The 27197-nt window shown below is 38.2% G+C and overlaps 1 protein-coding gene across 4 annotated transcripts in view; it reads right to left on the reverse strand.

The window, feature by feature from the left end:
- Nucleotides 1-27197, reverse strand: part of LOC126334955 (sialin) — a 273379-nt gene that overhangs the window by 8075 nt on the left and 238107 nt on the right. For all 4 annotated transcript variants that reach the window (XM_049997704.1, XM_049997703.1, XM_049997705.1 and 1 more), the window contains one exon: nt 16841-16996. In XM_049997704.1, coding sequence (XP_049853661.1) covers nt 16841-16996 — 156 coding nt within the window. The remainder of the gene's footprint in view (nt 1-16840; nt 16997-27197) is intronic.

The raw sequence follows: 27197 nt of genomic DNA on the forward strand, positions 1-27197 counted from the left end.
CAGCTGTTCAACAGATGTTTAGAACCGACTATGGTAAGAAGTTACCAACAAGGAAGGCCATTTACCACTGGTACAACAAAACTGTTATGACAGCTTGCGTCTGCCTGGCAAAGAGAAGCGGATGTCCCAATGTGAGTGAAGTGAATGTGGAGCATGTACGAGAGACATTCATAAGGAGTCCAAACAAAAATCGGTGCGTCATGCATCCCGTGAACTCGAAATGGCTCCAATGACTGTGTGGAAAGTCCTACGACAGAAGCTGTCTATGAAACCATTCAAATTGGAGCTAGTGTAGAAGCTTAATGACAACGACAAAGACAAGCGTTTTAAGTTTTGTTCGCATTTGCAACAACTGAATGAGGCTGGGAATAGCATTGTTGATCGCTTAATTTTTAGTGACAAAGCCACTTTTCACACTAATAGGAAAGTGAACAGGCATAATTGTCAAATCTGGGGTACAAAGCTTTCCCATGAATGCACTGAATTTGAGTGTCAGTCCCCAAAGGTAAATGTTTTTTGTGCCTTGTTACTTCAAAAACTGTATGGGCCATTCTCCTTTCCTAAGAGCACTGTGACTGGATATTCCTACTTGCACATGTGGCTGATGTCTCAAACGCAATCAGGCTCTCGGTTCATCTTTCAGCAGGATGGGGTTCCGCCCCATTTTCATTGTGAAGTTTGTGGGAATATGAACACGGAGCTGCGGGAATATGAACACGGAGCTGCCGCATCGAAGGATCAGCCATGCTGCAGAAGGGGACAGCTGTTTCATGAAATGGACTCCCTGATCACCAGATCTCATTCTGTGTGACTTTTTTCTGTGGAGATACATTAAAGTTCTCGTGTATGTACTGGCTCAACAACGTGATATGGCAGAGCATTGGCAGGGAATACGGGAAGCAACTGCCACAGTTGACGATGCCATACTGGTATGGGCATGGCGAGAATTACACTCCTGGAAATTGAAATAAGAACACCGTGAATTCATTGTCCCAGGAAGGGGAAACTTTATTGACACATTCCTGGGGTCAGATACATCACATGATCACACTGACAGAACCACAGGCACATAGACACAGGCAACAGAGCATGCACAATGTCGGCACTAGTACAGTGTATATCCACCTTTCGCAGCAATGCAGGCTGCTATTCTCCCATGGAGATGATCGTAGAGATGCTGGATGTAGTCCTGTGGAACGGCTTGCCATGCCATTTCCACCTGGCACCTCAGTTGGACCAGCGTTCGTGCTGACGTGCACACCGCGTGAGACGACGCTTTATCCAGTCCCAAACATGCTCAATGGGGGACAGATCCGGAGATCTTGCTGGCCAGGGTAGTTGACTTACACCTTCTAGAGCACGTTGGGTGGCACGGGATACATGCGGACGTGCATTGTCCTGTTGGAACAGCAAGTTCCCTTGCTGGTCTAGGAATGGTAGAATGATGGGTTTGATGACGGTTTGGATGTACCGTGCACTATTCAGTGTCCCCTCGATGATCACCAGAGGTGTACGGCCAGTGTAGGAGATCGCTCCCCACACCATGATGCCGGGTGTTGGCCCTGTGTGCCTCGGTCGTATGCAGTCCTGATTGTGGCGCTCATCTGCACGGCGTCAAACATGCATACGACCATCATTGGCACCAAGGCAGAAGCAACTCTCATCGCTGAAGACGACATGTCTCCATTCGTCCCTCCATTCACGCCTGTCGCGACACCACTGGAGGCGGGCTGCACGATGTTGGGGCGTGAGCGGAAGACGGCCTAACGGTGTGTGGGACCATAGCCCAGCTTCATGGAGACGGTTGCGAATGTTCCTCGCCGATACCCCAGGAGTAACAGTGTCCCTAATTTGCTGGGAAGTGGCAGTGCGGTCCCCTACGGCACTGCATAGGATCCTACGGTCTTGGCGTGCATCCGTGCGTCACTGCAGTCCGGTCCCAGGTCGACGGGCACGTGCACATTCCGCCGACCACTGGCGACAACATCCATGTACTGTGGAGACCTCACGCCCCACGTGTTGAGCAATTCGGCGGTACGTCCACCCGGCCTCCCGCATGCCCACTATACGCCCTCGCTCAAAGTCCGTCAACTGCACATACGGTTCACGTCCACGCTGTCGCGGCCTGCTACCAGTGTTAAAGACTACGATGGAGCTCTGTATGCCACGGCAAACTGGCTGACACTGACGGCGGCGGTGCACAAATGCTGCACAGCTAGCGCCATTTGACGGCCAACACCGCGGTTCCTGGTGTGTCCGCTGTGCCGTGTGTGTGATCATTGCTTGTACAGCCCTCTTGCAGTGTCCGGAGCAAGTATGGTGGGTCTGACACACCGGTGTCAATGTGTTCTTTTTTCCATTTCCAGGAGTGTAGATTACCGTATTGACGTCTTTTGGGTCACTCATGGTTCGCATATCAAATGTTTGCAAAAAAAAATTTCCAGAGTTTCTCTTCAACATGCAATATGTATGACATCTGTACAATGTTTAGTTCTTTTGCAATATATAATTGAAATTGTTCCCTTACTGTATGTGCACCCTGTATGACTGCCCTCATGTTCCCTTAAAGTCAAACAATTTGACCAGCTGGACAAATGGAGACCCATAATGAAGACCCATTCAAACGCTGTCAGGTGCTGACAAAGCTGTCTCCCATGAGTATAGGGCATCTCTGTGTCTTTCAAAGTGATCACTGAGCATCCAATGCAGTTCACACCCATCATATACCTTACCACCCATTATATAACATACAGGGGCTGGTAGCAACATTAAATATGAACAACACTAATGCATTTGTGTGCCAATTATAGCAGCTTGAAAATATTAATCAGTGCATGCGAATATTCAGAACAGCTGTTGTGTGTCGGTAAGAGTCAGAGCCACTAAGTGCATGTATATTATCTCTGCTCTGCTTCTTACCTAATGTATGGTATAATTATCATTCTGGTTGAGGACTCTGATACAATAACTGGAGGAGAAAGAATCAAGTATTGGAAATTTAGCCATTCTGTAAGATATGAATAGAACAAAATAAATCCACAAAACATATTAGTGAGAACTGAAGTAAGAATATTATTTTTTGATTTTATTAATTAAGGTTTCCATCACAGTTGCGTATAATATTTCTGTTGGTGTCTAGTTTTGAACATCGTCATTCATTCTCAACCCATTACCTTTACATTAGAAGATACGGTGTTATTAACAAAGCATGAAATACAAAATTTTCAATCATTTTGTGTGCACAGATTACAGCAGTGCAATAAATCTTTGATGACATACATTATACATTTATTTTTACACCATATCAATATAACAAATGTTATTTGACTGTGTTATTTGATGGATGTTATTTGACTGTGTTACTTTATGGGCATCTTTAGTTGTTTATACATAAAAAATTAACAGGTACCTTCAGTTGTTTATTATGTGTTCATATGCTCTGTCTCTTAGAGACCATAACGTTACAACTAAATATGTAGATATTGTATTGATAAAGGTCTCTGTCATCATTGCACTAGTTTATAAATTATTGATATGTCATTAGCTAAATGATTTACTGAATCATTACTCATTTTTTAAAAATGAGCAAAAATAATTGTAATTATATTCAGACTGTTTGTTTGTCAATTTGTCCAGCTCTTTTATTTTCCATTTGTATATTTCCCATTCTTCAAGTATGTGTAACTTCATTCCTTTAGGTGCCTGTAAAATTTTCTAGTATTTTCAACATTACATGCTGTATGTTTTGTGCTTGGCTAATGGTGGCTAAAAGCAGTCTTGTTGTTTGTGCTGCTATGTTCTTTGTACCTAGTTATAAAATTCTGATCAGACTGGTCTGTATAAAAATGATCATATGTTCCACATTGTAATCCATACACACCAGATGCATAATGCTTTATTTCATTTTTTACAGTTTTATGTTTTACTTTAAACCTTAATTGACTTGTTGTTTGAAATGCTATTTTTTAATGCTTAGGAAAAGCATGTGCTAACTTTTCCATAATACAGCCGTAATATTTCAATTTAATAAACTGTTTTCCTTCTTCACACCGTTTTTTTTTTTCCTTTTTCTTTTTTTCCTGTTTTACACACACACACACACACAAACTCTCTCTCTCTCTCTCTCTCTCTCTCTCTCTCTCTCTCTCTCTCTCTCTCACACACACACACACATACACACACACACACACACACACACACACACACACACACACACACACACACACTGTATTCGATTGGAAATATTTTCTGTACAAAATTACATCAACACATGCTACAACAAACATATGTAACTATTAAAAAAGTGCTTTGCCTGTTAAGTGTAAGGAAGATGAATTTTGGGTGAAATGTGAAATTAGGGAAGCCTACGGACTGAAAGACAGGCTGAATTGTTGTATTTAAAAGCTTTATTGAACATTACTAGCAGTAACATTGTTTTCACAGTTTATGGTTTTTAAAGATAAAGTTGATCAAGTCTTATTTACATTATGAGATTGAGTTACATGAGAGACATAGTAATAAAATTAATAAATTGATAATGAATGATGAAGACGAGAAAACACTAGACACTTAACACAAGACAAACTCACTGTTTTGCTAGTAGGGTAGAAAACTTCCATAATATAGGATTTTCTAAAGAGGAAGAGGCTGTGCTATAGAAAGATATGAAATATATCCCCACTGAAGCAATAACAGAAAATAAATAAATAACAGAAAATAAGTAAATAAAATGACAGCTGAGAAAGACAGTCTTTGCACAAATGAAAGTGGTGCATGTTGAAGAAGCAGAGATAATGGTCCAGGTTCATAAACTGATTACCAAAGAAACACAAAAACACACAGTAATAAAATACACAAGAACAGTAAACTTATTGCTAGCATTAATTGTAAGGTAAATGATAGTAAAGCAATAACAATAAGAGCTGATAAAGATAGTTCTCTGGTCACTGTCACAGAACATGACTACAATACAAATGTACTACAGTTTTTTGTAAAGAATGTTACTGCAGAAGTTGACAGAGACCCAACAAAATCATTTCAACCCACTCTTAAGGAAAAAAAAAGCTGACAGCAAGCAATTTCTGTCACTTTTACATAAGAAACAAAGACTGCTAGCACAAATAGCGTATGCGTGCGCGCTCGCGCGCGCACACACACACACACACGCACACACACACACACACACACACACACACACACACACACAAAAACCAGTCAATGCCTTAATAAAGATTGACAAAGAGAACAAAAGTATGCATATTATTATTGATGGAAGAGACGTTCCAATTGCAAAATGAAATAGGTTTTTGTATAAAAAACTATTCAGATTTTCAGTTAATTTTTAATATAATTTAAATTCTTATGTAGTGGGGTAACTTTTAGTTGAAACTTTACAAATAATAAGAAATTTAATATGCAATGGCACTATGGGAAAGGGTGAACTAACATAATTTCTTGAACTGTAGGAATTTAGACGCAGTTTTAATTACTTTGAATTTGGTGAGGAACTGTGCCAAAAGAAGTGTGGTTTAGCTATGGACAGTTGCCTCACTGGGTTATTGATGTACATATTTATCAATAATACAGAGGTGGCGGTGTTTCAGAATAACCCACTGTTGATGCAGAAGATAGTTATGTGCAAAAGCTACATAGATGATATAATTATTGTTATAAAGGGAGGGGAGAGGGACATGCACACCATGCACATGACTTTTACCCAGCAATATCATTTAAGAGAAAGAGTCCTAAAGGAAAATTAATTTCAGAGACTTAACAGTAACAAGGGCAGCAAATGAGTTAAAAATTTTCCATTTATCATAAACAAACACACCTGGGTGCAGTAATAAGGGATGACTCCAACAATCCACCACAAGATAAAAACTTGTATTTCTTTGCTGTGGTAGGTTGCCTATGAAAGCTTCCATTGGATGGCTAATTATGCAAACAAGTAGCAGTAGCCAATGGTTTTAACATTATTACAGTGAAGTACTAAATAGCATTTCAAACAGCAGGTCAATTAAGATTTATACAAAGATATAAAATTGTAAAAAATGAAATAAAAAGTATTAAGCATCTGGTGTGCGTAGATTACAATGTTGAAAATGTGATCATTTACATACAAGTCAAACTGCTGGGAGTTCTATGACTAAATACAAGCACTCTTCATGAAGAAACGGTGAAAAACGGCCAAATCAATTGTAATAGTACAAGCTTTGTTAAAGCACCTTTACCTAGGTTTTGACGTCTTTAAAAACATCTCCTTCAGAAGAATCAGTGATTTAACGCATAAAATGGTTAACATTATACACACCTATATACTACGTATATAGGTATAAAATAAAAGTGAAACAAATCACTGACTTACAAAGAATTTCTACACTCGCTTGTTACGTAATGTTGTAAACGTACGTTAAATGTATGGCCATTTGGCAGAAATGGATATCAAGTTCATCTCCATTAAATAATAAAACCACAAAATGTCACTGTCATTAGAAAGTGCTTCACAAACGCAACTAGTGAACTGACATTGCTCTGATGTCTTGAGTTGAGGAAAATTTAGGGGGTGTGAGGGCAGTGTATGTGTAAGCATGGGAAAGAATAGCACTGAGAAAAGTAGAATACCATTAAATTATTAAAATAGTGATATACAGAAGAAGGGAAGACTTAGTGCCAGTATAGTAGTATAAAAAGATAGACATGCAGCATTTTATTTTGTTATTGGCCAAAAATTGTATGGAACTATTGAATTATGTCAAAAGTAAGCAACTACATGATTTAAAAAATGAAATCATCACCAGCGACTTATTTTTTGCCGCATAGCACAACACTTTTTGGAAATTTATTCTCATTTTCAAGTGCATTTGTGCATTCATTTACATGAATATGTTTGGTGATGTTTGCACATGTGGTTTTCTGCCTCTTTTGCATCTTTTTGAGGTTAGACTGCAAACTTGAGGTTAGACTGCAAACGAAACATAAGACAAAAAGAATTTTTAAGAATTTTAAAGTGCTTTTGTTAGAAATGATTTTTTGATTGTCTACTTACGGATATTATGCCTCTTCCATTATACGGAATATCACACACATGCAAATCATCACTTGCAATGTTCGTTTACAAAACATGCTAAAAAGAGGATTACATTATATGTATATATAAGGTTCCATATAAAAAACGTATTTTTTGCCACTACTGACTACTAAATTACCAATTAGAGTTTCTTTCTAATGAGAAAATTTACATATTTATGAAAATTGTCTTAGTTATCAGATGCCAGAGAAACATTTGAAGAAATTAATTGATTCACTGTCTAGCTTTACACTGAGAATTTTTTCTCCTTGCTCTTTGTGATGCACAAAAATTTCAAGCTCCTCCATTAAATCCATTGTATGAGATTTTTGGAAGTGATGGAGTATCTTAAGGTCTTCTGTGTTTTTGTATAGATGTCCAGTGTTCCTTAAGTGTGTATTGCTGATTTTGAAAATTCCTGCCAGTTCGTCCTATGTAGTAGCTTGAACTAGTTTTACATGTTATTTTGTGTATTCCTGAGCCTGAGAATTTGTCTTTTTTGTTGTTTAAGGTGTGGACTAGTTTCTGTTGTTTGCTGTTTGTGGAGAAAGCCACTTTCAATTTATGTGACCTAAGTAGGTTTACTATTTTTTTTTTTTAGAAATGTTACCTATGTTAAGGTATTCTAGCCATACATTTGATTGTGTTATTGGTTCCTTCTGAAGAACCAGGAATTTCTTTCTTTTTTGTTATTTGTCTCTGCACTCTGTCTGTCATTTAGGTGGGAAAGTCATTAGCCACTGCAATTTGCTTAATGATGTCTAATTCTTTCTCCTTGTCATCTTTGTTCATTGGGATTTTGTTTGCTGTGTGTCTCATCATTTTGTATGCAACTTTCTTGTGTACATCTGGGTGACATGATGTGACAGGGATTGTGTTGTTGGAGATTGTCGTTTTTCTGTATATTTTGAAATTGTTCCTGTTGTTTTTGTTTTCTATGTACAAGTCTACAATAAAATTAAATCTATTGTTTTTTATATTAAGCTGTTAAATTTATTTTCTTGTGCATATTGTTAAATAAGTTTATGATGTTATTGGTGTGCTTGGTGTCACCATTTGAGTAGCATTAAGGTATCATCTACGTATTTTTTGTAGTATACTATGTTTTTTTTTTTAAGTAGCCCAATGCAAAATAGATTTAGTTGAGGATTATTTCTAGCAACTCTATAAAACCAATAATTTTAGTTTATGAACTCTTTTTGTGCTATAATAGGTTCTTCTTATTACTGAAATGGCTTCTTTAGACACAAAAAGTTTTCACAAGCTAAAATTATTGAATTTATAGGGTTGCTAAAAATAATCCTCAACTACAATTACTTTGCACTGAATGGTAACATTCATCAACAACCATGGGATACCCATGGGCTCATCCATATCTGGCGCAATAGCAGACATTTTCATAAACCAGCCAGAACAGAAAATATTCTGCAGCTAGGAACACTGCTTAAAAAATATAGTAGACTACAAAAGATATATAGACGATATCTTAATGTTACTCAAAGGTGACACCAAGGGCACCAGTAACATCATAAACTTATTAACAACATGCACAAGAAAATAAATTTCACAGCTGAATGTAAAAAAAAGAAAGAATAAATGAATAAAACACTAGCATTAATTTTGTAGACTTGTGCAAAACAACAGGCACAATGTCAAAATATACAGAAAAAAAATATCGAGGAACACAATCACTGCCACGTCATGTCACCCAGATGTACACAAGAAAGTTGCCTGCAAAACGATGATACACACAACAAACAAAATCCCAATGAACAAAGATGATAGGGAAAAAGAATTAGACATCATTAGCAAATTGCAGGGGCTAATGACTTCCGTAGCTCAACGATAAGCAGAATGCAGAGAACAATAACAAAAAAGAAAGAAATTCCTGGCTCTTTAGAAGGAATCAATAATGCAGTCAAAAATATGGGTAACATTCCTTACATAAGAAAGAGTTCTCAAAAAGTAGCAGGCACATGTAGGTCACATAAATTGAAAGTAGCTTTCTGCACAAACAGCAAACAAAAACAGAAACTAGTCCACACCTTAAACAATAAAAAAGATAAATTCTCAGACTCAGAAATATACAAAGTAACATGTAAAACTTGTTCAAGCTACTACTTAGAACAAGCTGGCAGGAATTTTCAAATTAGATACACTGAACACATGAACTGTTACACACATACCCAATTTACAAAATGAGCAATAGCAACACATATAAAAAACACTGGACACTCATTCAAAAACATAGAAGATGATTTTAAGATACTTCACCACTTCCAAAAATCTTATGCATTGGATTTAATGGAGGAGTTTGAAATTTTTGTGCATCACAAAAAGCAAGGAGAAAAAATTCCCACTGATAAGCTCAACAGTGAATCAGTTAATTTCTTCAAATGTTTCTCCTGTATCTGATAACTGTGACAATTTTCATAAATATGTACATTTCCTCATTAGAAAAAAAGGTTGTAATCGATGACTTAGCAGTCAATAGTGCTAAAAATAGATTTATTATATACAACCTTATATATACGTATAATGTAATCCAAATCATTGCAACAATTCTGACTGTGTACAGTCTCTTTGTGAAGCTGTATTGCCATAGTATCTTTGCAACATACTTTGTAAACAAACAGTATAAGTGATGATCTGCATGTGTGTTATATTCTGTACAATGGACAAGGCACAAAACCTTTAAGTAAACAAACAAAAAGACCACTTCTAAAAATAGCATTAAAAAACCCTTAAAAATTCATTTTGTCTTATTTTTCGATTGCAGTCTAACTTTGAAAAGATGCAAGAGAGGCAGAAAATCACATATGCAGACACCACCAAACATATTCATGTAAACAAATGCACTTGAAAATGAGAATAAATTCTTAAAAGTGTTATGCTAAGCTTAAAAAAATACAGTTTTTATTATTTAAATCATGAATCACACAGTTGCAGACTTTCCCTTCCGCCGTTGGATAAGCAGTTGCCAGCAGCAAGCCGTATACTCTTAGCTCACTTATTTGTTACATGGTTTAATTCTAAATTTCTTTGCGTGTTTTTGGTACTCGCATTGTTTAATTCATAAATTTCGGGCGTATTATAGTATTTGAGAGTTGTAGCATCGCGTTTTAGTACCTGAATAGTGTAAAATCGCGTAGTCTCCTTCCGCCGCCGAGCAGTGTGTCAGCAGTGCGCAAGTAGCAGTATTTACTAGGCAGTCTTGTATTTTAATAACCGTTTAACTTTTGTGTCGAATTGTTTGTGCTCTCTGTAGATTAGTTTCGACGTTCTTTCCACAACAGTTTTTAGCATGGATAGGGACTGCAACTGCTGTGTTCGAATGCAGGCTGAGTTGGCATCCCTTCGCTCCCAGCTTCAGGCAGTGTTAGCTTCGGTCACACAGCTTGGGGCTGTTGCCAGTGGGCATCACTGTGGGGGTCCGGATGGGGGTTTGTCGGGGACAGCCAGCTCGTCCCACACATCCCCCGATCGGACTACGACTGTGGCTACCCAGGATACTGCCCACATTGTGGCTGACCCCTCACCTGTGGTAGAGTTGGAGGTCGTCTAGAGGTGTGGCAGGGAGCGAAAAATATCCCGGAGGGCTGAACGGAAGGCCTCTCCAGTTTGTCTGTCGAACCAGTTTCAGGCTCTGTCTCGGGCTGATACTGATCTTCGGCCAGACATGGCTGCTTGTCCTGTTCCAGAGGTTGCCCCTCAGTCTGCAAGATCCGGGCGGTTGCAGAGAGTGGGCTTACTGGTAGTTGGGAGCTCCAACATCTGGCGCATAATGGGGCCCCTTAGGGATATGGCAGCAAGAGAGGGGAAGAAAACCAATGTGCACTCTGTGTCCATACCAAGGGGAGTCATTTCAGATGTGGGAAGGGTCCTCCCGGATGCCATGAAGGGTACAGGGTGCACCCATCTGCAGGTGGTCGCTCATGTCGGCACCAATGATGTGTGTTGCTATGGATCGGAGGAAATCCTCTCTGGCTTCCGGCGGCTATCTGATTTGGTGAAGACTGCCAGTCTTGCTAGCGGAATGAAAGCAGAGCTCACCATCTGCAGAATCGTCGACAGGACTGACTGCGGACCTTTGGTACAGAGACGAGTGGAGGGTCTGAATCAGAGGCTGAGACGGTTGTGCGACCGTGTGGGCTGCAGATTCCTCGACTTGCGCCATAGGGTGGTGGGGTTTCAGGTTCCGGTGGATAGGTCAGGAGTCCACTACATGCAGCAAGCGACTACACGGGCAGCAGGGATTGTGTGGCATGGACTGGGTGGTTTTTTAGGTTAGATGGCCTCGGGCAAGTACAGAAAGGGACACAGCCTCAAAGGGTGCGGGGCAAAGTCAGGACATGCGGGGACCAAGCAGCAATTGGTATTGTAATTGTAAACTGTCGAAGCTGCATTGGTAAAGTACCGGAACTTCAAGCGCTGATAAAAAGCACCGAAGCTGAAATTGTTATAGGTACAGAAAGCTGCCTGAAGCCAGAGATAAATTCTGCCAAAATTTTTACAAAGGCACAGACGGTATTTAGAAAGGATAGATTGCATGCAACCGGTGGTGGCGTGTTTGTCGCTCTTAGTAGTAGTTTACCCTGTAGTGAAGTAGAAGTGGATAGTTCCTGTGAATTATTATGGGTGGAGGTTACACTCAACAACCGAGGTAGGTTAATAATTGGCTCCTTTTACCGACCTCCTGACTCAGCAGCATTAATGGCAGAACAACTGAGAGAAAATTTGGAATACATTTCACATAAATTTTCTCAGCATGTTATAGTCTTAGGTGGAGATTTCAATTTACCAGATATAGACTGGGACACTCAGATGTTTAGGACGAGTGGTAGGGACAGAGCATCGAGTGACATTATACTGAGTGCACTATCTGAAAATTACCTCGAGCAATTAAACAGAGAACCGACTCCTGGAGATAACATATTGGACCTGCTGATAACAAACAGACCCGAACTTTTCGACTCTGTATGTGCAGAAAAGGGAATCAGTGATCATAAGGCCATTTCAGCATCCCTGAATATGGAAGTTAATAGGAATATATATATAAAAAAAAAGGGAGGAAGGTGTATCTGTTTAGCAAGAGTAATAGAAGGCAGATTTCAGACTACCTAACAGATCAAAACGAAAATTTCTGTTCCGACAATGACAATGTTAAGTGTTTATGGAAAAAGTTGAAGGCAATTGTAAAATGTGCTTTAGACAGGTACGTGCCGAGTAAAACTGTGAGGGACGGGAAAAACCCACCGTGGTTCAACAACAAAGTTAGGAAACTACTGCGAAAGCAAAGAGAGCTTCACTCAGAGTTTAAACGCAGCCAAAACCTCTCAGACAAACAGAAGCTAAACAATGTCAAAGTTAGCGTAAGGAGGGCTATGCGTGAAGCGTTCAGTGAATTCGAAAGCAAAATTCTTTGTACCGACTTGACAGAAAATCCTAAGAAGTTCTGGTCTTACGTTAAATCAGTAAGTGGCTCGAAAGAGCATATCCAGACACTCCGGAAAAATGATGATGGCATTGAAACAGAGGATGACACGTGTAAAGCTGAAATACTAAACACCTTTTTCCAAAGCTGTTTCACAGAGGAAGATCGCACTGCAGTTCCTTCTGTAAATCTTCGCACAAACGAAAAAATGGCTGACATAGAAATAAGTGTCCAGGGAATAGAAAAGCAACTGGAAGCACTCAACAGAGGAAAGTCCACTGGATCTGACGGGATACCAATTCGATTCTACACAGAGTACGCGAAAGAACTTGCCCCCCTTCTAACAGCCGTGTACCGTAAGTCTCTAGAGGAACGGAAGGTTCCAAATGATTGGAAAAGAGCACAGGTAGTCCCAGTCTTCAAGAAGGGTCGTCGAGCAGATGCGCAAAACTATAGACCTATATCTCTGACTTCGATCTGTTGTAGAATTTTAGAACATGTTTTTTGCTCATGTCGTTTTTGGAAACCCAGAATCTACTCTGTAGGAGTCAACATGGATTCTGGAAACAGCGATCGTGTGAGACCCAACTTGCTTTATTTGTTCATGAGACCCAGAAAATATTAGCTACAGGCTCCCAGGTAGATGCTATTTTCCTTGAGTTCCGGAAGGCATTCGGTACAGTTCCGCACTGTCGCCTGATAAACAAAGTAAGAGTCTACGGAATATCAGACCAGCTGTGTGGCTGGATTAAAGACTTTTTAGCAAACAGAATACAGCATGTTGTTATCAATGGAGAGGCATCTACAGACGTTAAAGTAACCTCTGGCGTGCCGCAGGGTTGTGTTATAGGACCATTGCTTTTCACAATATATATAAATGACCTAGTAGATAGTGTCGGAAGTTCCATGCGGCTTTTCGCGGATGATGCTGTAGTATACAGAGAAGTTGCAGCATTAGAAAATTGTAGCGAAATGCAGGAAGATCTGCAGCAGATAGGCACTTGGTGCAGGGTTTGGCAACTGACCCTTAACATAGACAAATGTAATGTATTGCGAATACACAGGAAGAAGGATCCTTTATTGTATGATTATATGATAGCGAAACAAACACTGATAGCAGTTACTTCTGTAAAATATCTGGGAGTATGCATACGGAACGATTTGAAGTGGCATTATCATATAAAATTAATTGTTGGTAAGGCGGGTACCAGGTTGAGATTCATTGGGAGAGTCCTTAGAAAATGTAGTCCATCAACAAAGGAGGTGGCTTACAAAACACTCGTTCAAGCTATACTTGTGTATTGCTCATCAGTGTGGGATCCGTTCCAGGTCGGGTTGACATAGGAGATAGAGAAGATCCAAAGAAGAGCAGCGCGTTTCGTCACAGGGTTATTTGGTAAGCGTGATAGCGTTACGGAGATGATTAGCAAACTCAAGTAGCAGACTCTGCAAGAGATGTGCTCTGCATCGCGGTGTAGCTTGCTGTCTAGGTTTCGAGAGGGTGCTTTTCGTGATGAGGTGTCGAATATATTGCTTCCACCTACTTATACCTCCCGGGGAGATCACAAATGTAAAATTAGAGAGATATGAGCGCACACGGAGGCTTTCCGACAGTCATTCTTCCTGCGAACCATACGTGACTGGAACAGCAATGGGAGGTAATGACAGTGGCACGAAAAGTGCCCTCCGCCACTGTTATGTTGTTAAAAATAAGGCTTGGAAACAGTCTGTAAAAATCTTGTTTTTGGGTTGCAAATATCCATTTGTAGTAAGAATATCCTTGTAAGTGAAATACTTAGAGATTACCAGTTCCTCCAACAAATCTAGTCTATACCCTTTAACTCCATTATGCAAGAGTACTATGGCGATTGTTTAGCAAAAATTGAGTCGTATATATTTCCACCTTCCTTGCCTATCACATGTTCTTCGTATCTTATTTTAAAAGATCTCCCTGTATGCCCTCCATAATAATTTTGATTGTACCTTATAGTAACTTTAGTATATGTTCTTGTGGATTTTCCCCATGAATTTATGACATTGGTTACACTGTAATAACTGATTAAATTCCCCCTTCTTCAGACTGATTAGAGATGGCATCCTATGGAAAAGCACAAGAGGTTTTAGAGCTAGTTTTCCTTCCTTTTGGGATTTTGTGTCTGAAGCACTTCTATAGACAAGTTGCAATATCTCCACTTTTCTAAGGCTGCTACAAACACCAAATTCAATTTGGCATGTTTACCAACAACAAGGGATGCATTTCAATATCATGCATGTAGAACTTATCAGCAAGTTCAAATTTGGATGGGGTATGAAAAAGACTCCCTCAAGTCAGGCTGCAAGAAGAATATTGGTGGTCTAACTCCAGTACCAATGAATAAAGAACCAGCTCCATAGACACTACTGAATATGATAACCCCCCCCCCTTGTGGCAACAAATGCAGCTGAAAAAAAAAGCAGCATTTCCAAGTTTCATTGTGGATTTGAATCGTGTGGTAATGCACCAGAAATTAAATTCAACATGGAAGAAGACAAGTTAGATGATCCACTACCTACTGGTCGAAGTGACGAATTCCACACATCAACCACACCTGAGCCAAAACAACAGAAATTGATCAATCTATAATTTAAATTTTGTGTGTATCATTAAAAATAAAGTTTAAGGTCTTTTTTAACTGTATTTTGTTGAAATATGATGCATTAATTCATTAAAATGAAGTTCCTGAGAGAACTACATTACCATCTTGTAAATTAGCATCTTAATGTTAAATATGCTGCCCTAGGTGTGGAAAAAATAACTCTTTATACCACAAGATCTTAAAGCAGTTCACTCACTCACCACCTGGTACATTATAACTGGTACTTACTGCTGCTACCCCTGTTAACGTTAAAATATGATTTTCAGCCTTCTGTACCTCAGCCAGTAAAAACAGAACCCTTATAGGATTGTTCTGTTATCCGTCTGTCAATCCTTCTCTTAAGACCCCCTTTTTCTCGGGAATGGGTAGACATATCAAGTTGAAATTTGTGTCATGTACTGAGGTCTATGGTTCCTTGGCAGTGTAAAACATTGAAGCTTCTAAGTCAGTGCAATCAGGAACTACAGCTATTTATGTCACATATTTTAATACTGGCTAACTCACTCATCAAAACTTATAGGATGCTTCCTGTTGGCCTAGAATATTGTAATTTGGCAAGGTGTACGGTTTCACAGTACAAACAAAGGAAAAATCTGAAAACTGTAAATTTGTCATATCACATGAAAAACAATCTTTTTGTCATTTGTTATCAGACTGATTGACTGTTCAGCTATCTGTTAAGTCCTGCTTTTTCTTAGGAATGGATAGAGGTATCAAGCTGAAATTTATGTCACATACTAAGGACTATGGTTGACTGGTGGTATAATAAACGTTAACTTATAAGTCAATGCAATCAAAAGATACAGCCATTTATGCTACATAGTTTGATACTCGCAAACGCACTTATCAAAGCCTACAGGTCACTTCTTGTTGACCTAGAATCATGAAATTGGAAAGAAACAAGGAAAAAAATCTGAAAATGGATAATTTGTAATTATATCACAGGAAAAATATTTTTTTGTCATTTGTAATCCAATGTCAAACTTGAAATCAAAACAGTCAGAAATTCTGTATTCAGGCTGACTGGGTAACAACCATAAAAATCAAATATCAAGCAAGGGATGACTATTGCTCATACAACACAGAATGTATCCATCATCAGACATCCAGGAGCAATTACTGCACATAGATATGGCATTTCAAATTGTATGTGAAACAAACATTCACAGACTAGTTTGTGAATGTTTCACATACATCATTCAAATGCCATATCTATGTGCAATAATTGCTCCCGGATATCTGATGATGAATAAATTCCAAAATGTGTCATATGAGTAGTAATGTCATTCTTTGCCTGATGTTTGACTTTTACCATTGTCACCCAGTCAGCATGAATGGAGAGTTGCTGATTATCATGATAATGGTCGCCTGCCTCCTGCATGACTTTATGTCACTTGTACATTATACATTTGTGAAAATCTTGGAATCCTTGGGACTGATATCTTGCCAGTATCAATGTCGATAAAAGGCAGAAATGGTTGAGATTCTCGATTTCTGGAATGCATAAACTATCTACTTACGTAATTAAGGTCATACAGAACTCTCAGTGCGCATTTCCTACTTGAACCCGGTCAAATTTTTTAGGGAACACAACAAACATGAAAAGTTATATTCTGCGACATTATTGAATTCATCACCACCACCGTCACCACTACCACAAACCAAACAATTTACAGTTAAGAAAAATCAAAACAATTAACTTACCAGCAAAGTGAGGTGCAATATCTATATGGTTTCCCAAGTATCCATCAAACATGGCACCCATGAATGTGACTGCAAAGGTCATAAGGATAACTGCTGCAACCTTATTACAGCCAACATAGGTTACAGCAACAAGACAGGCACCTCCTCCTAGAGATGCTGCAATACAGAAGAAATTACTTGTTTGGAAAGGAAATTGTGACTACCATATTTCTAAGTGAAAATGCTAATTGTAAAATTCTGTATTTTTTTCTGAGTATCTTCTTTGCACTAAGATTCACCTAACACTTTCTGCAGACAATATTGTCACTGTGTGATATTAATTTGGTATTTGTATCTTACAGATTTTCAGAGTTTTACTTCATATAGTGTATAGTATCACTTCATAACGGGTAATGCAGAGTGTGACATAAATCTAAATACTGTGTTCTGTGATGGTTCAAGGGACATTTTCCAATAATAATGTTCTGTTTATTTACCGGTGAAATACTGTAAGAGGATCTATTTAGTGGAGCAAGACTGTATTTCAGTGTTTGGTGGAACATTGTGAGGTAGACGCAGTGGAGAAACTCTAAGTTATAAATTGCCTGAATTATCATTTTCGCCTGTGGGAACGCAGCATTGTAAATAACATCATTGGCTTGTTAATGTTTCATGTTTTTTTAAGAAACTCGTGTATTCCATGATTTTTTTTCCTGATAGTAGACTGGGCTACAGAAGGACATATTTTCAAAGGAGGTGTACTTCTATTGTTAAAAAAAGAAACAACAGCCACCATTGCTGCAAGATATCAGAAAATATTATTTTGTCAATATACGCTCTTGAAAGAAGCTGAATATATACTATAATGGTTAAGCACTGAGAAAAACGTTTTTATGAAATTATGATTGTTATCTTAAAAGGTAAAATTTTTCTCATTTTTGCAACTCACACGCATATGACCACAATCTTTGGTAGCTAGAGCCAGATTGCGATCAGCAAGGCATTATGGGAGAGGCAATTGGGTGGGGGTAAGGAGGAGGCTGAAGTGGGGAAGGATAGCAGGGTAGGGATCAGGGATGGTAAAGTACTACTGGGATTGTGCAGGGATGAGGTGGAGAGTGGGGCAGCTAGGTGGAGTTGGGAGCTTAGACAGAGGGGAGGGAAAGGGGGCAGATGTAGCGGAAAAGGAGAGAAGTAAAAAGACTGTGCGTTGGAGGAATAGAGAGCTGCGTAGTGTTGGAATAAGAACAGGGAAGGGACTAGATGGATGAAAACAATGACTAATGAAGATTGTGGCCAGGAGGGATTACTAGAATGTAGGATATATTGCAGAGAGAGTACGCAGAAAATCTGGTGTCGGTGGGAGGGATCCAGATAGCACAGGCTGTGAAGCAGTCACTGAAATGAAGGATGTCGTGTTGGGTGGAATGCTCAGCGACAGGGTGGTCCAATTGTTTATTGGCCACAGTTTGTCAGTGGCCATTCATGTCAAGAGAATGCTTGTTGGTTGTCATGCCCATGTAGAATGCAGCACAGTGGTTGCAGCTTTGCTTGTTACATTACATCCTGGGTTTTCTGAAGGTTTGAAGCATGTTTCCTATTTGTGCATACAACTTGTGAATCAAAGGTGTTTGGCTTTGAAAACTTTGTGTGAACTTACTGAATAGTTCGGAAGATGAAATTATGAAATGAAGTTTTGCTTTCATTGAAGTTTTTATTTTAAGCATTCACAATGGCATTGCATAAGGGGAGTCAAATGAAAATGAGACACAAGGAAAAACGTAAGCAAACTGTTTATTATTTCAAAAGCAAATACCATAACTGTTAATAAATTTGTCCCATTGTGACACTAGATGGTCAAAGCCTTCAGGGAAAGATATTTGCAGTTGCCTATAGAACTATGATTCTACCTGAGCATGCGTCTCTTCATCCGAATCAAATTGGTGGCCAAGAATATCTTTCTTGAGGGCTCCAGAAATATGGAAATCAAATGGGAAGAAATTGAGGCTGTTTGGCAGATATGTAAAGGCTTTCCAGTGGAACTTCTGTAGCTTAATGAAACAACCTTGGCAACATGTGAGCAGGCCATACAATTCCGATCTCTCCCCATGTGATTTCCATATTTTTGACATCCTGGAGAAAGAAATTCATGGCCATAGATTTGCTTTGGTTGAAGACATGCATTTTTTGGGTATAATCATGCTTCTGTATTATAGCAGAACAAGGTCTAACAGAACCTTTTGCTAAATAAGTGAAGTTTACCATACCATTCAAATTCCAGAAACATTTGAACTTGTTTCCACTGTCAAATTATATAAACGTTTATGTGGATACTTTTGAACTTAGTTAGATACTGAACATAAAATTTTCATGATTGTAAATTTTATTTACATACTGATGGATTAGACCACACAGAGAAGCACTCTGAAAAGTAGTTAAAATTAGTTTTCACGAATTTATCAGAAAATCTAATTCGAAACTAACTACAATATTTATGTTATTTTTAATGCTCATTCATAGTATAATTCAAAATGTATCTTTTATACATTGCAAATAGATATAACATCTTAAAAGGAAATATGAAAACTCAATAATAACAAATGTTCAAGCTTTTATGACCTGTCTTAAAAATCTTTAACTAAATAAATCTGTCTTAGAAATCTTTAACTAAATAAACTATGTGAAATGTATTTTAACAACAGAATGTTCTAGAAAGACCGAGAAATTCTGTTGCTGTATATTATGATTTGAACAATGCCAGTTGTGGCAGTTGTAACTTGAATAGTTTAGCGGCTACACCTGTGATGCTCTTTGGACACATGTAATAACAATGAAACAAAAAAAGTTCTCCAAAGCATTAATTTTGATGTCGAACTGCGATGTTATGGAGAATGACTTTATGTAACAGTTAGGGAACAACAAACATCATGGTTTAATAGAAAAAATGGAGACTCCAAGCAGACTTATTCAACAACCCTGGACCTATCATAGAGGATTGCACCATACTTCCACTGAAGCCAATAAAAAGATAAGTTAATTTCATCTACTTTATTGTGACACTTTTACTTTTGGACTCATAAATACATGGTATTACACCTCTGTGTAGTTTGTTTACTGTGTCAACAAAATATAAACTAACAAAGGTAAACAGCGTCATAGCAGGCAACCGCAAAACATTTTTCGATGAAGGCATTGACCATCTTCTCTTACAGTGGAATAAATGTATTAATAGTTATGGCAATTACTTTTGAAATAATTAACAGTGTACTTACTTTTGGCTTTCTGTCTCATTTCCATTTGTCTGCCCTTATAGGATTAGGACCGAACAGAAGTTGAATTATTGTTTATAGGTACATGCTTAAGAAACTGAATACCATACCACTGTTCCATAATTCTGTTGGTTGAAGATCTTAAAGTAAGCCATCTTGTGCCTGTATGCCTCAAAAGCTTGTGATGTGGAATATTAAGCTTACACTGAATTCCTTTCAATTCTCCACAGTGAACAGGCCAACCATCAAGATAATGGTAAATATTGATCACATATTAGTATGCTTCTTCACCTGAACACTTAAAGCCTTTACACATGCAGCATGTATTGTATGAATGTTGCAAGTTCCAGTGTTTATAAGTTGTTTGCCTCGGGTCTTCTGGGCATCACTTTCTAAAAGCCTAAAAACATTTTAGTGGCATTATGTCTATCTGAGCCTAGCATAAAGCATTTCTTTAGGGACAGTATAGCTTCAGAAAGTGTTTCACATAATTTTTGATGTAACATTTCATCATATGCCAGAATGAGATTTTCACTCTGCAGCGGAGTGTGCGCTGATATGAAACTTCCTGGCAGATTAAAACTGTGTGCCCGACCGAGACTCGAACTCGGGACCTTTGCCTTTCGCGGGCAAGTGCTCTACCAACTGAGCTACCGAAGCACGACTCACGCCCGGTACTCACAGCTTTACTTCTGCCAGTATCCGTCTCCTACCTTCCAAACTTTACAGAAGCTCTTCTGCGAAACATGCAGAACTAGCACTCCTGAAAGAAAGGATACTGTGGAGACATGGCTTAGCCACAGCCTGGGGGATGTTTACAGAATGAGATTTTCACTCTGCAGCGGAGTGTGCACTGATATGAAACTTCCTGGCAGATTAAAACTGTGTGCCCGACCGAGACTCAAACTCGGGACCTTTGCCTTTCGCGGGCAAGTGCCGGGCGTGAGTCGTGCTTCGGTAGCTCAGTTGGTAGAGCACTTGCTTGTTAAAGAGAAAACTTCAACACAGTAGGCTAACACACTGGGCTCTCTTTCTACAGCAATTTCTCTTTACTATCAAATATATGAAGGGGGAAGATAACATAATACGTGATGCTCTGTCTTGACAACCTGTAGGTCTTCGATCAAACAAAAATGTAAATTTGCTGTTTATTTTCTGAAAGTAAATGCATGAACAAAAACGAGACAGCCACATTTATGAATTGATGCCCTGCCCAGGAATCATACTGATAAGACCAACAACTGGAAATTGTACAAAGGAAAAGTGTTTCATAGGAAAAACAATACATAAAAATAGTTACTGTTCATCCCACAAAATAGCATTCATTTAATGACTTAGTAAATACATATCGGATTTGCTCATTTCAGCCCAAAAAAAGTGAATCATGCTCATGAACAAATTTCTCTACTTTAAGAATATGAATCATATAGTTAGAAAAATCCTGAGATCCTATGAGATGTGTCAGAATGTTGAAGTACAAACTGTTGGTGTAAACACACTACATTGTATCCCATCATTCCACATAATTTGTGGCCATGGACTTTTATGGTCCTCTGCCTAGGGTCTGAGGGGAATGATGGGGCTGAGGGGAATGATGTATATATTTTTGGTATTGGAATGCTGAGCCAAACTAGTGAAATTATACCCAAAAAGAAAGGCAACATCTCATAATATTGTAATGAAATTATGAGATCACTTTAAAAATATGTCTAAATCAAGAAACGTGATGTCGGATAATGGAACATAGTTTCTGGCCATATAGTTTAAAGAATTTTTGGTGTGAGAAGGTGTGAGCCATATCTTATAAAGAATTTTTGGTGTGGGCAGGCGTGAACCATATCTTAATTTCTAAATTTCACCCCCAAAGTAATACAGCAGGGCAGGTCATGTGTAAAGTGGGCAGACATTGTCGGACTTACTGCATGGATAGACATTAGAAATCAACAGACAAGGTGACAGAATTTGCAAGGGTATTAAATGAGTTGCCACATTCACTTAGAAAGGTATCCTCAGTGGAAACAGTAGGAGAGTGAAAAGAAGGAGAATCACTCCTGAAGTGGGTCAAATGGCCAAGGAGATGTTCGTGCATGGGCGATACTGAGTAACAATGTGAATAATTTTCTAATAAGAGGCTGAGAAAGATGCACTCATACAGTACAAGGTAAGGGATTTAGTTTTCATTACGAGTCATAAACAGAGCCGAAAAGTGTAACAATGTTAGGTATATTTCACCCTTTATATGAGGGACCATTCTTAACAACTAAAATGCCGTGCCAAAAAGCAGCCATTTCAGCTGACCTGAGACAGGAAAGGATAAAGGCATGTAGAGTGTTGCAAGACTTGAGAGCCTTCATTACTGACTAAAAGGAGAGTAATGACAATCCTCATATGTTTCAAAACGGTCTAGTATAATTAGTATGTTGCAAAATCTGGGAAGTTTGTTAATTATGGAAGGATATATTAATTACTCAGCTGAGTCAGAAAAGTGTGCAAAATCATAAATATTCTTATGTTGTTCACTAAGGAAATATAAGAGAAAAGACAGATGTAGGGAAGAGACAATCTGTAATACTGCACTGTTATAGAGCTATGAAGGAGTAGGTTTTGGAAGGAGGCCCCATGAAAGGGGTGGCATGTTGTCTATGCTTAAGGTATTGAAGGTGCCTCTGTGGGTCTTTGTATGCAATTTTCAAATGTTATGTTCTGTTTGGAAGTGAACTAATTGAGTTTATTGTAAAGTTTGGTTTAAAACGGTTGGTGTATCCAAAAAGTCATGATTGGGTATAAGTGGAAGTGCACTTGGAGACTGTAACACTTGGAAGAGAGACTGTCCTTGGTTGTTGAATATGACTGAACTTGTCCTAGTTTGAAGACCACTTAAGGCATGGATAGTGGGGTTGAATGTAGAAGCTCATAGTAAAGATCTTGGTAACAAGGAATACCAGAGCAGTCATGGGAATTGTGAGCAATGACAATGGATAAAACTTTAACCTTTCTGTGGTCTCTTATCTATGAAGGTCCTATCCTAAAGTACCAGATAATCTAGAATATTAACCTAGACCTACTGATGGGTCATCAGGAAAGATAAATCTTTGTGTAACTTTCAAGTGTGTAGAATTTTGTAATTTATAGGTGGTTGCTCTAATTCTGCAGAATGATTCATATCTTTTCTATGCGCAGATAATTTTAATCTGAATACGTTTTGAGGGGAATAGTATTAGTGAAACTTACAAGACCAAATGTGGTAACTTGTATTCTGATAGTGTGGAACTACTGCAGTATACAGGACAATAACGATTATATGTTTCTAATTGTTTCATTGATGATTTATCTGGTTCATTTAGCGATTCTAGACAACAGTAAAACCACTTATGGTTATACATGATTTTATATATGCTACATACACTTTTGATCAGTCTAAAATGGAAACAGAAAGAGACACTGGCCAGAGTTATTTTCACATTGGATTATTATGGGTGGAAACTGATTAGTAGTCAAATGCTTGTTCATTTACAAGGGGGCAACAGGTATGAGAGGGACAAGATTTCCCAAATGTTTTGTGGCCAAAGTTTTTGAAAATAAATCATTTTGTTCATTGAGGGGGAAAATTACGTTCTAATTTTGAATATAAATGAAAAGCACTGTTAGCAGAAGATCAGTTCATCTCTTCACCTACAAACATTGTACAGAGGTTACAGGTTTAATTATTTCATGGAAAGATTTGTTAATGAGCAGGTCTTGTTTTGTGTGTTTTGTTATTTTCTGAGATCTTCTGCATGAGCTTTGTGCCACTCCATGAATGTTAAAGTGGTGAATACATCATGACGGGCACAGAGATTGGTGGTAGCAAAGAATCTCTGTATAAAATATGCCATCATGGAATACCAATGACCAGAAGATTAATAATGTGAATGCTGATGTATATACTTTTGGGTTTTGATTTGGAAGCTTGGAGTTAAATTCATAGTAGATGTATCTAACTGATTGAGTTCAGACTGTGCTTGTAATAAAAGGCATAATGAAAGCCTTCATACAAATCAGAGCTGTTGAGTTCTGGTTTTGGATATAAATAGAATTCTTGGACAGAAAGAAGAAGAGTTTATCAACTAGTCGGGGGTCCACAGACTGTTCAGAGCTGACGACCAGCAACAAGGTAATTAAAAAACTAATGAACCCTCGAAATTGGTAGTTTCCTCAAAACTCAATGTGTAATATGATAAACGTGCTTGTTCTAACAATGTTTCCAGAAATATGGTGGCAGTCCATCAGTTAGTAGGTATCTCAGTTTCTTAGACAAAAGCGAAAAATGTTCAGGAACACTATCAAGGAACACCTTAAAAATTTTACAAATATCTTTTGATGAATCCATAGGGTAAATGGAAATTACTGTTTTCATTGATCAAATCAGAACTATCCATGGTACTTATGGTCCATATTGTTGGCGAACATATCAAACTTGGCAGTTGTGTGGTCTGAAAATTCTACATGTAACTGATGTTGTCCACATTTAATTTCAAAATTGCACTTATGTTTTATTGAAAGTGAGTGGTAAAAAATTACCTGAAAACCAGTTGTCTCAAAATTAATTGATAAAGGACAAACACTGCAAAATAGTTCACTGACATTGACTTTTTTTCTCCATGCAGAGACTTTACTTTTCAAACTGTCTACCTTCTCAAGCCAGTCACAAAGAAATTTTCATTTCCCCATCTCAAAACATTTATTTTCAATAGTTACCAGTAACAGAAAAGCTGTTGTTTCATTCAATTTATTGTCAAAATTGAACATAATATCAATGTATCGGTTTTGTTGCTACAGCAAAATTAGAACAGTTTCACCTGCAATATTTTATTAATAGTAAAAATAGAAGCAGTTGTAACAGGCGAAGTTTGCCACTAATTTCAGTTGTGCAAAATATAAAAACGCTCAAAAAGTGAAAAAGGAACAACCTGTGTCAAATTTCAGAAGGAAATAAGGTTAGATTTTATCTACTTTCATCACTGGAGCATTCCAGAAAATTGTATGAATGAACATACAAGGAGCATCCAAAAAGTAAGTTCTGATGACCAATGAAGAAAACAAAAACATCACCAGATAAGAAATATTTATGGGAAAAAACATCACCAGATAAGAAATATTTATGGGAATATTTACATAGATCCACTTGCTACTTCTCAGCGTAGACACCACCATTGTTGACGCATTTAACGTTAAGAGTTCACCACCAACTGTATGCCCATGTCATAGGAATCTGCCGCCAATATCCAGGGCGATAAAGTTACTTCAATCTGCAACTCAGTGCCATCATGGAAACATCTTCCTGTCAGAAAATGCTTCAAGAGATGAAAATCACCTGGCACAAGGTTAGGCTGTAGGGTAGACGGCTGAAGGCCTCCCATCCAAACTGTGCCAACACATCGTCTGTATGGGGTCTTGCATTGTCATTCACTAGCATAATGCCTCTTGTCTACACCCCATGTCTCTTGTTCTGGATATTTGACCTCAGATTTTTCAGTGCCTGACAATACTGATCAGCATTTATGGTCACTCATAATTTTAGTGATGGATCACTGCTGGGAATTATTTCTAAGAGTGTGTAAATCTGATAACTACATGAATCTTACAGTTCTGAGTGCACGAATCTTGTAGTTTGGGGGAGAGAATACCAGAACATCCATTCTGTCGTAGCACCCTGTAGTAACCCCGCCATCACAGGACAAACTGCATTGCATTATTCCCACATATCTCCTCCTCCTCTCTACTCCTCCACATGCTCATTCCTATCCAACTACTTGTGCCATCCCTGGATGTGTTCAGAACTTACTTTCTAAATGAACCTTGTAAAAACAAAAACTTGAAAACAAAAGTAAATAATTTATTCTCTTCCTAGCAGAGTCAAAATCACTGAAATAGGCAAGAAAAATTTAAAAAGTGATAAAAACATTTTACAGCATTTAAATAAAGGATGACTAAAGCTGAAAAAAGTGACTGACTCCTAGCTCTATTTATAGTAGAGATGTCATGGGAAATACATTTAGAATGAGCAGGGCTCAAAATCTATTTGGCCATTCCTGTTTAGAAACTCTGCACTTTTCCTAAACTGCAATAGAAAAATGCTGTGTTAAGTCCTTTGAAAAGGCTGTGACCAGTTTTTTGACCCAACTGAGATTGTGCACTATGTCTAACAGATTTAAACACTGACAAGACTATAAAATTCCAGCTTTCCTTTTCTGGTTTTGAGAATGGTATAAGGTAGCGACACTTTACAGAGGAATGCCCAGTTCTGACAAGGTATTGTAGTCCTGAATTATCTTTAAAATATGTTTAGTTAGTTCCTCATAAGCAATTTTTGATTTATTAACAATTTACTGTAAGCAGCAATGTCTTCAAATGAATTCTGTATTATGGCGGACTCACTTCCAATGCAATACTTTTCATTGGTAACCGTGTTGGCTGTACCTATGTCTACAGGGCAAACGCATGGTGCTGATCCTGTTTTCCTGCATTTACATTTACTTTTTGCCATATTGAATGCCTCTGTGACCTTGCATTTAGCATTGTCTACAAATGTGAATGCTCAGCACTGGGAGGCCAAGTGAGATAACTGCTTGAAAGTGATCTCAATTAAAAAGGCTTTGTACTAAGCTGAGAGATACACGATGTTTGTTTATTTACTTGTACAGTGTAGAATAACTGGAGTGCCAAAATGGGTCACAGAACACCTTATCCAGATACCATATCTTGGTCATTTAAGTATATTCACTTCATCTTTTGTGTTAATCTGACATATTATTTCGCAGCGATATTGTGTTAAGATGCACAGATACACTAACTCCTATTATTTACATAAATTCCACAGACAAATTTGGTGCACAAACGTATGAATCTGTTGTACATCAATGTCAGAATTTCTTATGGACTGTTTAATTTTACCATTCTCTCTGTCAGATTTTGTCATTAGAGATGAAGTGAAAACAGACATTTTATACAGGGTGGTCCATCAGAAGTTTCAGGTGAGATTATCTCGGAAACTATATATCGTGTAAAAATAGTGGGTAAGACAAGTTCGTAAGCAAATGGGGATAATTTTGAACAATTTCTTCATGGAT

This window comes from Schistocerca gregaria, chromosome 2, assembly GCF_023897955.1.
Source record: "Schistocerca gregaria isolate iqSchGreg1 chromosome 2, iqSchGreg1.2, whole genome shotgun sequence".
NCBI classification, from domain to species: domain Eukaryota; kingdom Metazoa; phylum Arthropoda; class Insecta; order Orthoptera; family Acrididae; genus Schistocerca; species Schistocerca gregaria.